This window comes from Epinephelus moara, chromosome 9 (genome assembly GCF_006386435.1).
Source record: "Epinephelus moara isolate mb chromosome 9, YSFRI_EMoa_1.0, whole genome shotgun sequence".
Classification (NCBI taxonomy): Eukaryota; Metazoa; Chordata; class Actinopteri; order Perciformes; family Serranidae; genus Epinephelus; species Epinephelus moara.
Genome location: NC_065514.1, coordinates 27,330,264 through 27,343,648, shown reverse-complemented (window position 1 = coordinate 27,343,648; position 13,385 = coordinate 27,330,264). Strand labels below are relative to the sequence as shown.

Here is a 13,385-nt window from a genome sequence, read left to right as displayed (position 1 = left end):
AATGGGACCCCCGTTTTGTGGGGGTTTGGATAAACAAAGGGTAACGGCACCCTTTCAAAGCTGAAATCACGTCTAATCCAGTACACATATAGGTCACCCACTATGCTCTTGTACATCTGCCATTAAGCTAGCGTGAATAAAAAATGAAAACAATGCCCCCCGATATGTGTCATGCCTCCCTAAATACTGCACATCCCACATTCACACATGTGAGTGCACACAGAACAACACCCGTCCAACCGCCCCCACTTTGCTATAGATCTGTAAACCCCCCTCCCCAGAGTTAAGCTGTGCTCTCATTTCTCCCCTGGCTTTCTGGGACATGCAGGGTGTCTTATTGTTATGCAAAAATGTGATTCACTGATATTTTGCAATTGTTTATGTTGGGTCCTGACTCTGGTTCAATCTTCTAAATGGTTGTGTCATCTGATCTGTGTCTAACGTTGGTTCCACCATAGTTTTGCAGTGAAATGCCTCATTTCACATTCATGCATAGTCATATCATGTTATCACTAATCTGTGCGTGTTATGTGTGCACTGCAGCCTTCAGGCATGGGGAAGCATTTGCTATGGCTCGTTGCCAACATCTGACCATAAAGAATGAAGGGAAAGAAACAGAGGAAGGATAGATGGAGGAAGAGAAATTTGGATATTTCTCTGGTGGAAGTTATTTATTTGATGGCTGATGGCAAATGAGTTAACTGCTGCCACAGTGTCGTATTGAGTGAGTGACAGGTGGTCACATGAGCACAGAGAAGAGAAACAAAGTGGTTAATAGCAAACATGCCTGAGTCTTGCTTGATAATTTGGCAGTAAAAAACCGCAATTGAAAGATGAAATGCCAATACTTATTCAACACAATGTAACTGTCACTGCTTCCCAAAATCTAAAAGTCAAAATCTAAAAAGTCTAAATCTGAAGCATAGAGACACAAAGTAAAACAAAGGCAGTGTGAGATTTTCTGTTGCACTCTGACAGGTCCGTAGTGCGTGTTTCCCCACTACATCCTTTTTGACAACCAAACATCTGCTCCTGACTGAGTCATGACAGTTCACCGTGCTCACACACACAGGCTCAATGGACCCATACTGAAATGGAGGAACCAAAAAAACACATTAGGTTTGCTTCTGTCTCGCACGGCAGACAGAGACCCTCTCATGAGATGTTCCAGACAGACACAGGGACAAATGCAGAAAGAAAGGGAGCCATGTCATTTTCTAGCGAGACTCTCGGCAGTCTGAGGAAGGCGGCTGCATCCTGACGGACACGCGAGGGAGGCTTAAAATCCCATTAGAGCCGATCAAAATTCAAAGGGAAGCATGCATAGCCTGCCCTCAGCCTAAAATCTATTCCTGTCAGCACTGAGTAGATAGCAGAGATGGGCTAAATTGAGACAGTCTATTTTGGTAGGAGGAGAGTGAGGGGATGGAAAGAAAACAGCAGTGGATGGAGGGTAGGGTAGGGGTGGGGGGTGAGTAAGAGAGAGGGGAATGACAGAAACATAAGACAGGGGTGAGGAGGAGAGAATAGCCTTAAACTTGTTTCCTTTGTGAAGAGACAGCGGCCTCCTGTAAATAGTGCATGCTTGTTTCCCAAGGAAGTTCCAGTATATACACACGTCCTTTTCTGAGGCAGTGAGCTGTGGACGACTACACCAAACCTCTCCATGTGGGCTGCAGCAACGGCAGCCATTGTCATTCAGCCTCGTTAATCAATTGCGGAGGCTGTTAGAATGCAAGGGGTCTCGCTATTATGGAGCACTGGAGCTCTCTCTCTCACACACACACACACACACACACACACACTCACACATTCATACATACAAACGCGTGTGTGAACGCACTTGCACACTGCTCTGGGGCGGGATGGTTTCTGTGCCACTGGTCAAACTGAATGAAACAAATTCTTATAAACCGACACAGTGGGACCAGTCAGCCATAATGGGAGAAGGTTTAACAAAACACAACTCTGAAAAGATCCACAGGATGCAAAATTGTGTCTTTTCACTTCCTCGCTGTGGGAATGGCAGGTGTGTATGAGGACTTGACTCAACTAGCACAGCTCCTCTGCTCTGTCAAACCCAGATTCTCTGTTTGCTCAGAGACGATCAGGCTGTGTTGTCTGCTCTCCCCCTCGCTCTCTCTCCTCTCATGTTTGCTCCTGTTTTCTCACATCGACTGAGACGAAAGAGATTAGCCGAGGGAGATGAAACGACTACGGCTCTGCCAGCCACCACGCAAGCCCTCTCAGTTCCGGGACTTCCTCTCGAGTCTTTCTCCTCACTGCCATCAGTTCATTCCTCACTCTCTTTAATCACACTCTACTCCTCTGCACAGTCCCTCAGCTAAAGGGTTGCGCTTTTAAATTAAAGACAAGTCCTTTGCTTTTGTGAAAAGAGATGAGGAGAAAGTCAGGAAGGCCAGTCAATATTCAGTTACACAAAGCTAATTACATTTGACTTGGCAACCGACCCTAAACGCGCACGCACGCCCCCCTGAAACGCTCATGTGTTTGCATTCAGTCAGTGTAGGCACAGTGTGAGAGGGTTCAACGAAAAAAGAAGCAGTTGGCAGGAAAATACAATCTTTACTTCCCCATGTGTTTGAAACCAGGGACCACACACACACACACACACACACACACACACACACAATGTGCACTGGCAATTCCATAGGACATTGACTGTTTTTTAAAGGAGACTATTTAACTAATGAAAGAAGAAAAAACTCAAGCTCCCCCTTATAAATAAAAACTTGAAATCATTAGCAGTAAAACACATGCTCGGCTCACTAAGTTTCAATGCACAGAGGTTTTACTGCTACAGCCTCACTCTGTCTGGTGTGACCAGTAGCCTATGATGCCTTTGTTAGCTAGCTTCAGTTAGAAAACTTTAGATATATTTTGTTGCTGTGTAGCTAGCATTACTGAGACAGTTTGCTGAGATGAAGATTTTAATGGGGGTTTTTTTTACCATAATGTCATGTGTTGGACTTTTTTGGCCGAGTGCAGTCCACTTACTGGAGTATTGTCATCACAGTTAGGTTGCCAGGCAACCTGTAGAGATGAGTCAAAAATGTAGATTTTTCCACATCTGTTTTTTTTCAGTCTTTATGCTAAGCTAAGCTAACCATCTCCTGGCTGTAGCTTCATATTAAAGGAATGCTTCACCTGCAAAATGACTATTTGTACTTTATCCACCACATGTTACCTTGAATTCATAAGGATAACTGTTCTTCTCACATGCCTCAATGATGAACGGAAAATCCAAAAAATGGAAACATTCTTAATGAATTTTAAACCCAGTTTTAGACCAATGATTAACGACGAGATGAAGATGCAGCGGTGTGAACTGGTTGGTCTGAGCTCGACTCAAGCCGGCTGATCGTGTCACCAGCAACTCAGTGGGTCAAATGGCCGGGGGGAAGGTTTTAGTATGTAAAGAACATCACTTGTTTCTACAGCCAGTCCGCTTGTAGTGAAGTCTGCTGGTCAAGTATAAACGACCGCCGATGGCGTGTTTGCTTGCTGCAGCAGGTGCTCTGTTTCTGTCCTCATGGTGTGTCAGTGTCAGACTGGGGGTGTGGGGGTGGGTCACTGCTGCTCGCTGTAAGTGTTTATTGCCCTCCACACGCATTCTCATTCACTGATAAGTTGGCGTTATATTATTGTGGTGTATCTATTAGGAATACAGTCCATCTGATGCTTATTTTATGTTTTTTGCCATAGCCAGTATCTCACTATCACTATTCCTCATTCATATTTTAAGATGCTACAAATTACATTCAGCCACAAAATAAGGCTGAAAAGCTGGAAATCAGAACGGAGGCACAGAGATGATACACCATCTCATCTAGTTGCATTGGTGTATTGGGTTTTTAGAACATCGCAGAACGGCGCATTGCGAGCAGTTGTCTGTTTCAACTCGTCTCGTTGCGAATCTTTGGTCTGAACTGGGCTTATGATTTAAAACCTGTCAGTACAAAAGTCTCATGAACGGCCGAGGAGCATGCTTGGGCACACCTCAGCGCAGCTCATACACACACGCATGCTCAGGCATACATTGTATCATTGAAGCTAAAATGCATGTGTAGAACTGAGCGTTTGATTGGATAAATAACACTTGGCACGAACTGTGTGAGAGTTTGTAAATGGTTATTTTGATGTAGTTTAGCTGTTGTTAAACGCTGACCCCCACGACTTCAGTTCATGAAGAAAGTTTGCCTTTTTTGGATTCTTCGTTCAGAATGGAGGAATGCAAGAAAAGTTCCCTTCATTTTGCAGATGAAGCATTGTTTCTAACATTTACAGAGAGGTATCAATCTACTCATCTAATTCTCAGCAAGAACACAAATAGGCATATTTCCTAAAACGATAAACTATCCCTTTGAACAAAGTACATCCCTTTTAACCCTCAGGCCACCAGAACACCATATTGATGTTAATTAGAGCAACTGACTCAAAAGAAATCTTGCAAAATTAAGGGGATTTTATTTTCCCATTATCTTGCAATGACCACTTGTGGCCACAGTGGCCACTGTTCAGTGAAAGTCATATAGTCTTGCTTTTAAGCTTCAACTACAGAGATGTCATGACATGAGTAAAATCTAAGCTGAAGTCATCCAGTGGTCAGTGTACTAATACAAGTCTATAAATAGTTACATCTCTGTAGTCACTGTCAGCAGCGATCACATTAAACACACATGACACATTAATAAATGAGAGCTTGTTTCTTTATTGACCGGTCTTTCCCATCAGGTAGACTCTGCAGTTTTCATTAGTCACACAGTAGCTTCATTCATTAGTCATTCAGAAACAAAGATATTCTATACAAAAGGCTGAGAGTTACGACCTAAATACACTAACTCATTCATTATTGATTCAAGGCTTTCTATGGACCACAAGGGAACGTAATATACACAAACCCAACATGTATGCATCCACACACTCGGACATAAATAAGCACTAATGATGCACTGTGTGTGTGTGCGCGTGTCTTTAAATAGTAACATCACAGAAGTATATGCTTAAAGAGTTCTGCATTTGACACAAAAACTAGGTTATGTATTTCTTTTCAGAGAGAACATCTTTTTCTTGTAGCAATCAAAAGCATCTTCCCCGCCTGCCTGTACCTGCACGGCTGCTGTGTTATGTTCTGCCTCAGCCTGCGGTGTATCACCCAGATGATCATGTTTACTTTACAACCTTATTGATTTGTCAGTTTGGGAATCGCAGGAAGTAACAGGCACTATCTGCAGACTCAGCCCATTCACACAGACACACAGACTCATAAACAGTCTGGCTCTGTCTCTGTTCCATAGACCTACTTTTGTAGATGGGTTTAGTTTGCCTAAAATATCTCTTTTTAACAGCGGGCTTCCTCTGATCACACACACACACACACACACACACACACACACACACACACACACACACACAGTTTCACACTTGAAGCAGCACAGCAGCCACCTACAAACCCAATCTTTTCTGCTAGAGGGGCCAAAGCAAAGTATTGGAAAAGAACATGGGAGGATTCCTCCAAAATAAGTTTAAATGTTATGCCTAAAAACTCATGCATTTTTCAGAGGATAAATGCACATTAGGGCTTTTTGGTAGCTCAAAAAAAAAAAAAAAAAAAGAAATCACGCCTTTACTTCCTGCATATTCACTCAGCTACAGCTAAGAGCCTTGTCATGTCTGAACCAAGTGAGTACAGTGAGTCAGACTTAAATTACAGAACCACCCCTGCTCTCTGATAGAGCTCTGTGCTAACGGCTTGGAGAAAAATGCCGGCCCACTGGGACAATGAGAGGGAAAAAATGACTACAAGATCCCCACAGTGACACCACTGATAGCTTTGTAGAAAAAAAAAGCCTCTATATGATATGATAGTGTGAATGAAAGAGGTGACAGAGAGAAAAAATAACCTTGTAAGTGCAAAAAAATGTGAAGCTCAACATAATGCAATGATATCAAGCCACAGTCTGACTTAAAGCAAAGGCAGTGATAACATGCCACACACACTGTGTCCTTGAACTTTCACAAACGTATCTAGAAAGGGCAACGCACTATTCAGCACAAGAAGTCATTCCAGCTCTCTCTTATTGCTTTTCCTGTCTGCAGAGTTCATCCCCGCATTGCTTTCAGGAGTCGTGATCTGTCGTCCGGCCAGTGCGTGCGTCACTACACTCTCAGTACAAATCTCATCTGACAGATGCACACTCTTTATACTGAGTGTGTTACTGTGTTATTGTAAAGATAGTTTCTGTCCTCCATTATGGAGCAATCACTACAGGACGTGTGTGTGTGTGTGTGTGTGTGTGTGTGTGTGTGTGTGTGTGTGTGTGTGTGTGCTTCTGCTCTTAAAGACACATGACATGATGTTTTCATCTTACCCTGATTCTCCTCATGGCTGCCACGATCTCCATCCGACTGTTAGGCCTGGGCACGTCCAGACTCCCCACATACTGTAGAGAAGAGCATGAAAGTCAATGATGTTATCTCACATACTACAGCTGCACGGTTAACTCCAACAGCTCCCAAAGTGGAATCCAGAGCAGCAAAATTAGTTATCATTTATAAGATTATTTTTTTTAGTTTGTTAAAGGCAAAAACTGCCTACACACAGTCTACAACGTAGCAACTAGTGCTTCTCTGTTTAAGACAAAATGTGTTTAATGTGCCGTACAAAGGACTGTCTCTGCCTTCTTAACAAGCTCTTTGTGTCTTTCCTATATTCAAATTTGTGGCTGTCTAATTAATCAAGCTGCTCTGGGGACTGTGTTGTTTTTGTTGTTAGTATTATTCTGACTATTGTAAATAGTTGGAAGGCGTAAAATGAGTGAGTAATGTGAACATCAATCCACTGTTAACTTCGTAAAGGAGAAGGATTTTTATTCATCTGTATTTTCTATTTAACTATTGTTATTTACATGTATTCATTCAGAAGATGGATGTGTTTAGTGTGTGTTCTTGATGCCATTTGCCATCAGATTTAAAGCTCCCTAATAGGGTTGGGCAATATATTGATATTATATTGATACTGTTATATGACACTAGATATCATCTTAGATTTTGGATATCATAATAATGTGCTGTAATATTCTACATGTTGTCTTTTCCAGATTTCACAGTAAATTGATGTAATTTAATGAACTTACCAGACTCTTCTAGCTTTTCTGTTATTTGCCTTTACACACTCAGTCACTGTTTCCACATTACTAATGATTATCTTTCAAGAATCTCACTGTGTAAATATTTCGTGAGGACACCAATAGTCAATCCTACAATATTGTTGCAATATCGATACTGAGGTATTTGGTCCAAAACATCATGATATTTGATTTTCTTCATATCGCCCAGCCCTCCTTCTTAGCATTGTGTTTTTGTTTTTGATGCCTACCTTGATGCAGGAAACGCAGACTGGTGCATAAAATCACCAGAATGCAGGAAAGTAAGTGTTTGATGCTGAAATTTTCTGGCAAGGGACCCCTAAATCTACATTTCATATGTGCCCCCCGCAACTGTCATGGATGCATTACGTGACTGTTTTGAAACACTCAGTGAGGTAAAGAAATATTAAGAAAGAAAGACAGACTAACTGAGCGAAGAATGCTGCTTGAAAAGGGACTGGTCGTTATTTATGAGAGGGCAGGGGGTGGTGCAAAAAGAGGGAGGCATGTCAAATATTTTTCAAGCACTTGGGAGGGATTTATATCTTTTATTTTGGCTAAGGGTGGGGGCATACAACTTTAAATGGCTGTATTTTGTATTCATTTTACTGCCATTTTTAAAGACAACATGTCTTCCAAAGGTATGTTTTCTTAAAGAATCTCAAAAAGTACACTATTTAGCATAGCCCGAAATGATAAAAACAGAAATTGTCGTTGGATTTTCAAATTTCTGACGGTCCTTCCTTGGACACATTATGTGTGAAGAACGTTTCCATCAGACAAAAATCATATCCAGATCTTAGTTTAAAATTATGGTATTTCATCAAAATCACTTGAGTCTAAATCTCATTTAAGTTTTGGCCAAAAATAAACCGTTTGCACAAACGAACCAGCATGCACCGCAAGAGTGGAAAACAAGGCTTTTTTCACTTCCAGGATTTCATCTTCAACTTTTAACTTTCAAACATCAAAGCCTAATTTGTTAAAAAGATCTAATAACTTATTTATGGTGAAGGGAGAGTCATGCATTTTCCTAATATCTGTAGCTCCGGGGAAGGTCAAAATGTAAAAAACAAACAAAAAACCAAGGTCACATCCCAGCCACTTCCCTCCTCTGATAAGTAAAGAACAGTCCCTAAGCAGTCTTAATATTACAAAAGATAAAAAACAGCTATGTGATTGAACTTTGGACCAGCAACACATCCATGTTTTAACCCTTTCTTTCACTGCGTTCTGTTTCCTGCCCTGCAGATCAGCTCAGACAGCCAAAAATAAAGTTAGGGGTTGGTGTGTGTCTATGTGTGTGAGACCACTAAAAACTGTCAAGCTGCATCCCTAAGAGGTTAATAATTTAATGACTTGGGAAAACCTGAAAATACACTCAGTTCAAATCACTTCCGAGCACCAAAAATAAGAACATCTACCTCAGTGTTTAAGGATTACACACATGCTACTGTTTCCCATCAGACCTGCAGCATTGAACCACATGTGTGTGCAGAGTGCACTGCCATGCGTTCAAACTTCATGGTGGACCCTCACTGAAAGGGTCCAGTGCACCTGCCACTCCGCTCCAACACAGTAACTGTGACCTGACTGTGTGGTTAAACGGTGTCAAATTAACTATGACCATTTCACCTTGGCTTGGAAAGAAATCCCATGCTGGTACGCCTCCTCATTGTGCAGCGGCACCCTCGAGTCCGCCACATCGTCCACCAGGTTGTACCTGTTCCTCGCAGGCATCACGGGCTCCGACCGCCGACACACTAAACACTGTTTAACAACTAAACAGACAGATGTCTCCTTTGTTTGACACGCTACAGTCCCATGTGTGTGTACAGCTCGGCGCCAGGAGAGAGTTCCCAGTGGAGAGGCAGTCCATTGTTGTTGCTTTGAGCTCCAAAAAGGTCCCGTCCTCAAGAGGGACAGATTTGGGCGCCCCTTTCCCTGTGACAATACACCGAGACACACTTAAGGATTTCCTCCCATATATCCAACGCTTCTCCTAAATAACCAAAGCACAGCAACGTGGAGGGTGTCTGTTTCCAAAGCCACGGGGGAAATCCAGTGTAACAAGCGGTGTTTTCTCTCCGCAGGTGATGTTGCTCGCTGTGTGTGTTTTTTTTAATCCCGTCCTGTTGGTGGCAACGCTGCACCCGTCTCTCTCTCCCTGCCTCCACAACAAAGCACAAAGCGAGTCCCTCATTGGAGCAAAGTTCCCAGGCATGATGCAAGCCGGAGCTGAGAGACAGGCAGCACACAAATTGGTTAGTCCTCCCCTCAGGAGATTAACATTTGATTCACTTATTCCTGGGAACCTGACGTGGATTTACAGTGGGGGGGGGGACTTTCTGCAGAAAAATTCAAAGGATTTCAACATTTCAGTGTCTCATACTTTAAAATATCTTCAGTGGGACATTTACTCAAACACAGTGGTGGAATGTGACCAAGTGGGCTTCATCATATAGCTACAGTTTAGAGGTAGGCAGGGCCGTAGTCACCTTTTACAATTAAGGGGGACCATTTTCAGGTGGAAATTGCCCCCAAGAGAATTTTTTGGAAACTTAATAGCAAAACTAACCATTTAGAGCATCTTGAAAAAAAAAAAAAAAAAAAATCTGAGATTAGGGCTTCTCAAAGTTTTGATAAATGAGTGCCATTTTAGGGAGTTGGGGTGGGCAATGTGGCCCTTAAATACTATCATATTTCAGGGTGTTTTTGCAATAACGATATTCTTGATGATATCACAAATAGTAAAAAAAAAAAAAAAAAAAGTATTATAAATGTAAGAAAATAGAATTGCAAACTAAGTGATAGTTTTACCCTCAAATAAAAAATGGAAAAAAAAAGATCCCTCATTTCTTTAGTTTGTAAACAACAATAGTAACTCAGAGTGTGATTCAGATTCTGTATACAATATTAATAGTTCAACTAAATAAAATTTACCACAAATTACACATTTAAACAGCTCCCAAATGCAAAAAAAAGTGTAAAAAGTGTACCCTGGGATCTATATATATAAATCAACAGGCGATTTCCTTCTCTTTTAGTAAAAATCCTAAATAATTGAGTCGTTATTTTTTCCACCTGGACATTTATGCTCTCCCATTCCTCTTCTCATCATTATGCTGTAACCTGTGACAGGCTGTTGTGCTGCAATAACTTTTGCACATTCACATGTATGTATTTTTTTGTCGAGCCGCAGGTAGGTTTACATTAACAAAGGTTTATGACAAAATCACTTGACAACACTGATTCCAATGTGCGCACGGCGAGAGAGGAGAGGGAGAGACGCTGCACTGCTGCCAGAGGAGCCGCTGAATGAGTTCCCTCTGCAGGGACGGTAACTCACAGTAACTCGTTAAAAGAATCTGAGAAGTCCGGGGCTGCTCATAAAACATTCAGGACGCCACAGTTTATTCCACTCCTCTGAAGCTGCTCCTCTTCTTGGAACCACCATGCAGTCTGTAATAATTTCGCTTTCAGCCATGCTTTTTGTTGCCGTTGGTAACAGTATGACGTCAATATGTCAACAAGCTGAAATATCACAATATGAATGTTTCATGTGATATTAAACTACACCAGTATTATCATGAACAAGATGATATGGGAAGCTGGACAGGAATGGTGCACTACTGTACGTATGACTTTTTTAAAATCACATTTTATGACTTCTTACTAACATGAAATTGTCTCCACACTGAGAAACTATAACATTAAAGGATAATATAATATTTTGTAATAATATAACCCTTTGAAAGGAGCCATTCTGCATAACAAACACTTACTTTTGATACTTTAAGAAGATCTGATGCATTGTTATAGATCTAGCTACCCCAAGGTACATAAAGCAGTTTAAATGAACTCCATGTTGGCCAAACACAACATCAAACTTTACCGCTTACATGTTAAAGCATCAATTATAATTTGATGCTTTAAGCACCTGTTGTTGTCAATACATGTGTATTTTTATTTTTATTTTTTAACTTTTTCTAGTAGTTGAATATTTATACACTGCAGCATTACTGCTTCTGAGTAAGTTATTGTGATCTAGTACTTTTTCCTCCATTATCTCAAAGATATGATATTTAGTCATGTCATATGGCATTCCCTATATTAAACAACTTATTTTTCCTTTCCAGATCTAGGCTAAAAATTTATCTTATTGCATCATGCATTGATTCTACTGCAGGCCATGAGCCTCGGGCTATTTTTCTTAATATAAAAGTCATCTTTCAAGTTGTATTTTGCTCTCCATAACTGCGTTACAGAATCAGCATGCTGCTGATCAGATGGCTAAGATTCACCGCACAGACCTCATTTGGTTGTTTTCATTGTCCTTGGAGTTTCCCCCCACAGGAGCCCAATGAGCCTATTAGCAGATAAAAAGAGTTTCAGTCACTAAACAGCCTTTGTTACCTGCATGACAAATTGTTTTGGTGACCGCAAAATGACATCTCGATTTAGACAATAAATGGCTGTTTGCCATAAAGTAGAAATAATGGAGTGTTGATTCTCATAAAGCTTCCACCTCTTACCATGTTGTTGTCACAGTACTGCCATGCATGAGCAGGCCAATAATAACCCCACATGTAGAGCACCACAGTTTCAATTCACATTAAAAGACTAGTGGCAGTAGTTGAAAAATATTATATAATTAAATACTATAGGTTAAATACTTAATTAAAACTGAGACACATTACTGAAATGATGCAATGGCGCCCTCTGTTGATTCCTCACCATGACTAACAGTATCAGCTAAATGCCTTTTTACATGTTTTCAGATAGGTTTTAGGATTAATAGTGCATAATAAAGAAAAGTCTTTGTTTTTAGTGGGTAACTTTACAGTTCAGATGCAGCAAATAGACTTACGTGGGTGAATTCTTGCAAATCAAATGAATTAAGATCAGTTTATATGAGAAAGAGGCAATTAAATCCCCACAATCTGCACTCAATGGCAAGATATTAACACTGAAAAATAGTATGGGTGACAGAAGATGCCTCACAAGGGAGGGATAAATCTGACATAATGCAGTTTGAATTAAATCCCGAGAGGTAATGATCATTATCTTGATGATGTAATCACTTGAAATAACCTTTAACCTCAAGACATCCTATCCTCATGTCATGACTGGTCTCACAGATAGACATTGGTTCAGAAGTGTTTACTGTGGTGTATGCAGTCTATTTGACTTGCGTGTAATGTAACATTACAACTAACAAACTAAAGCAATCCACATGAAAGAATATAAGTGAGTGGAGTGCCTCACAAAAGGTGTGGTTTATTTACATGTTCATGTGGAAAAGGACATGTAGGAGGAAATTGTTTCTTAACTTGCATTTCTTTTTTATGCCACACTGTACCATCAGGAAAAATTGTTGAAAAGAAAAAGTCAAGTTAGATTGATTTCTAACTTTTTATCCCTAAAAGAATCAAGAAAAATATATTTATATTTTTGTTAAAAAGAACAAACCCCCTTTTAACATCTAAATACTCTAAACAACCAGTCACAAAACAAAAGGGTGCAATACAACATATAAATAAAAATATGAAAAATGGCGACTCTTGAGTAACCTTGATTTGTGTGAAGAACCTGACATCGTCGTCATGAGGAATTTTCCAGCACTCACGACCTGAAATCCTCCTTCAGATGTTCTTTGATCATTAATAAAAGAAAAAAATGAAAGAGAATTCTTGACACCCAGAGGTATAAACCTCTGAGAAGACTGTGAAGGTACTCAGACGTGTGAAATTTTACACTTACTTTAAAGAATTTGGCATTTCTGTTTGACTTGTGGTGTGTTCCAAAATGATATCTACTGTTACTAAATATATATACTGTCACTTCTATGAGTGGTTGACAGATCTGCTGTAAATAAATAAGCAATTTTTAAATACATCTACAACAGTAAATATTTACCTGTACGCACACACCAGGTATCACAGGTATTATAACTCATATCTATCCTATGCACTTTAATTTCAAGTATTTTCTTTTGTTCAGAAATGCACAGCTCCACAGAAGCCGGTACATGCTGAAAAAGAAAGATTTCAGAGTCATCTCATAGACAAAAGAAGCCACAGTACCCTCCCAAAAAAGTATACTAAAAGATTTGATGAATTCAAATGGTATGTGTCCTCTAAACAAACACAAATACATGAAAGGCTTTATTTGAATCCTCAAGGTCTCTTGGCTCCAATAGCAATCCAGTTACAA

At 40.4% G+C, this 13,385-nt stretch overlaps 1 protein-coding gene across 1 annotated transcript in view; it reads right to left on the bottom strand.

The window, feature by feature from the left end:
* The window catches only part of si:dkey-34e4.1 (carboxyl-terminal PDZ ligand of neuronal nitric oxide synthase protein), an 82,567-nt gene extending 73,183 nt beyond the window's left edge, over positions 1–9,384 (bottom strand). Inside the window, exons 1-2 of the mRNA XM_050053398.1 lie at positions 8,805–9,384; positions 6,393–6,464 (exon numbers count right to left, since the gene is read on the bottom strand). Coding sequence (XP_049909355.1) covers positions 6,393–6,464; positions 8,805–8,909 — 177 coding nt within the window. The 5' untranslated portion in view covers positions 8,910–9,384. The remainder of the gene's footprint in view (positions 1–6,392; positions 6,465–8,804) is intronic.
* Positions 9,385–13,385: the final 4,001 nt, after the last annotated feature.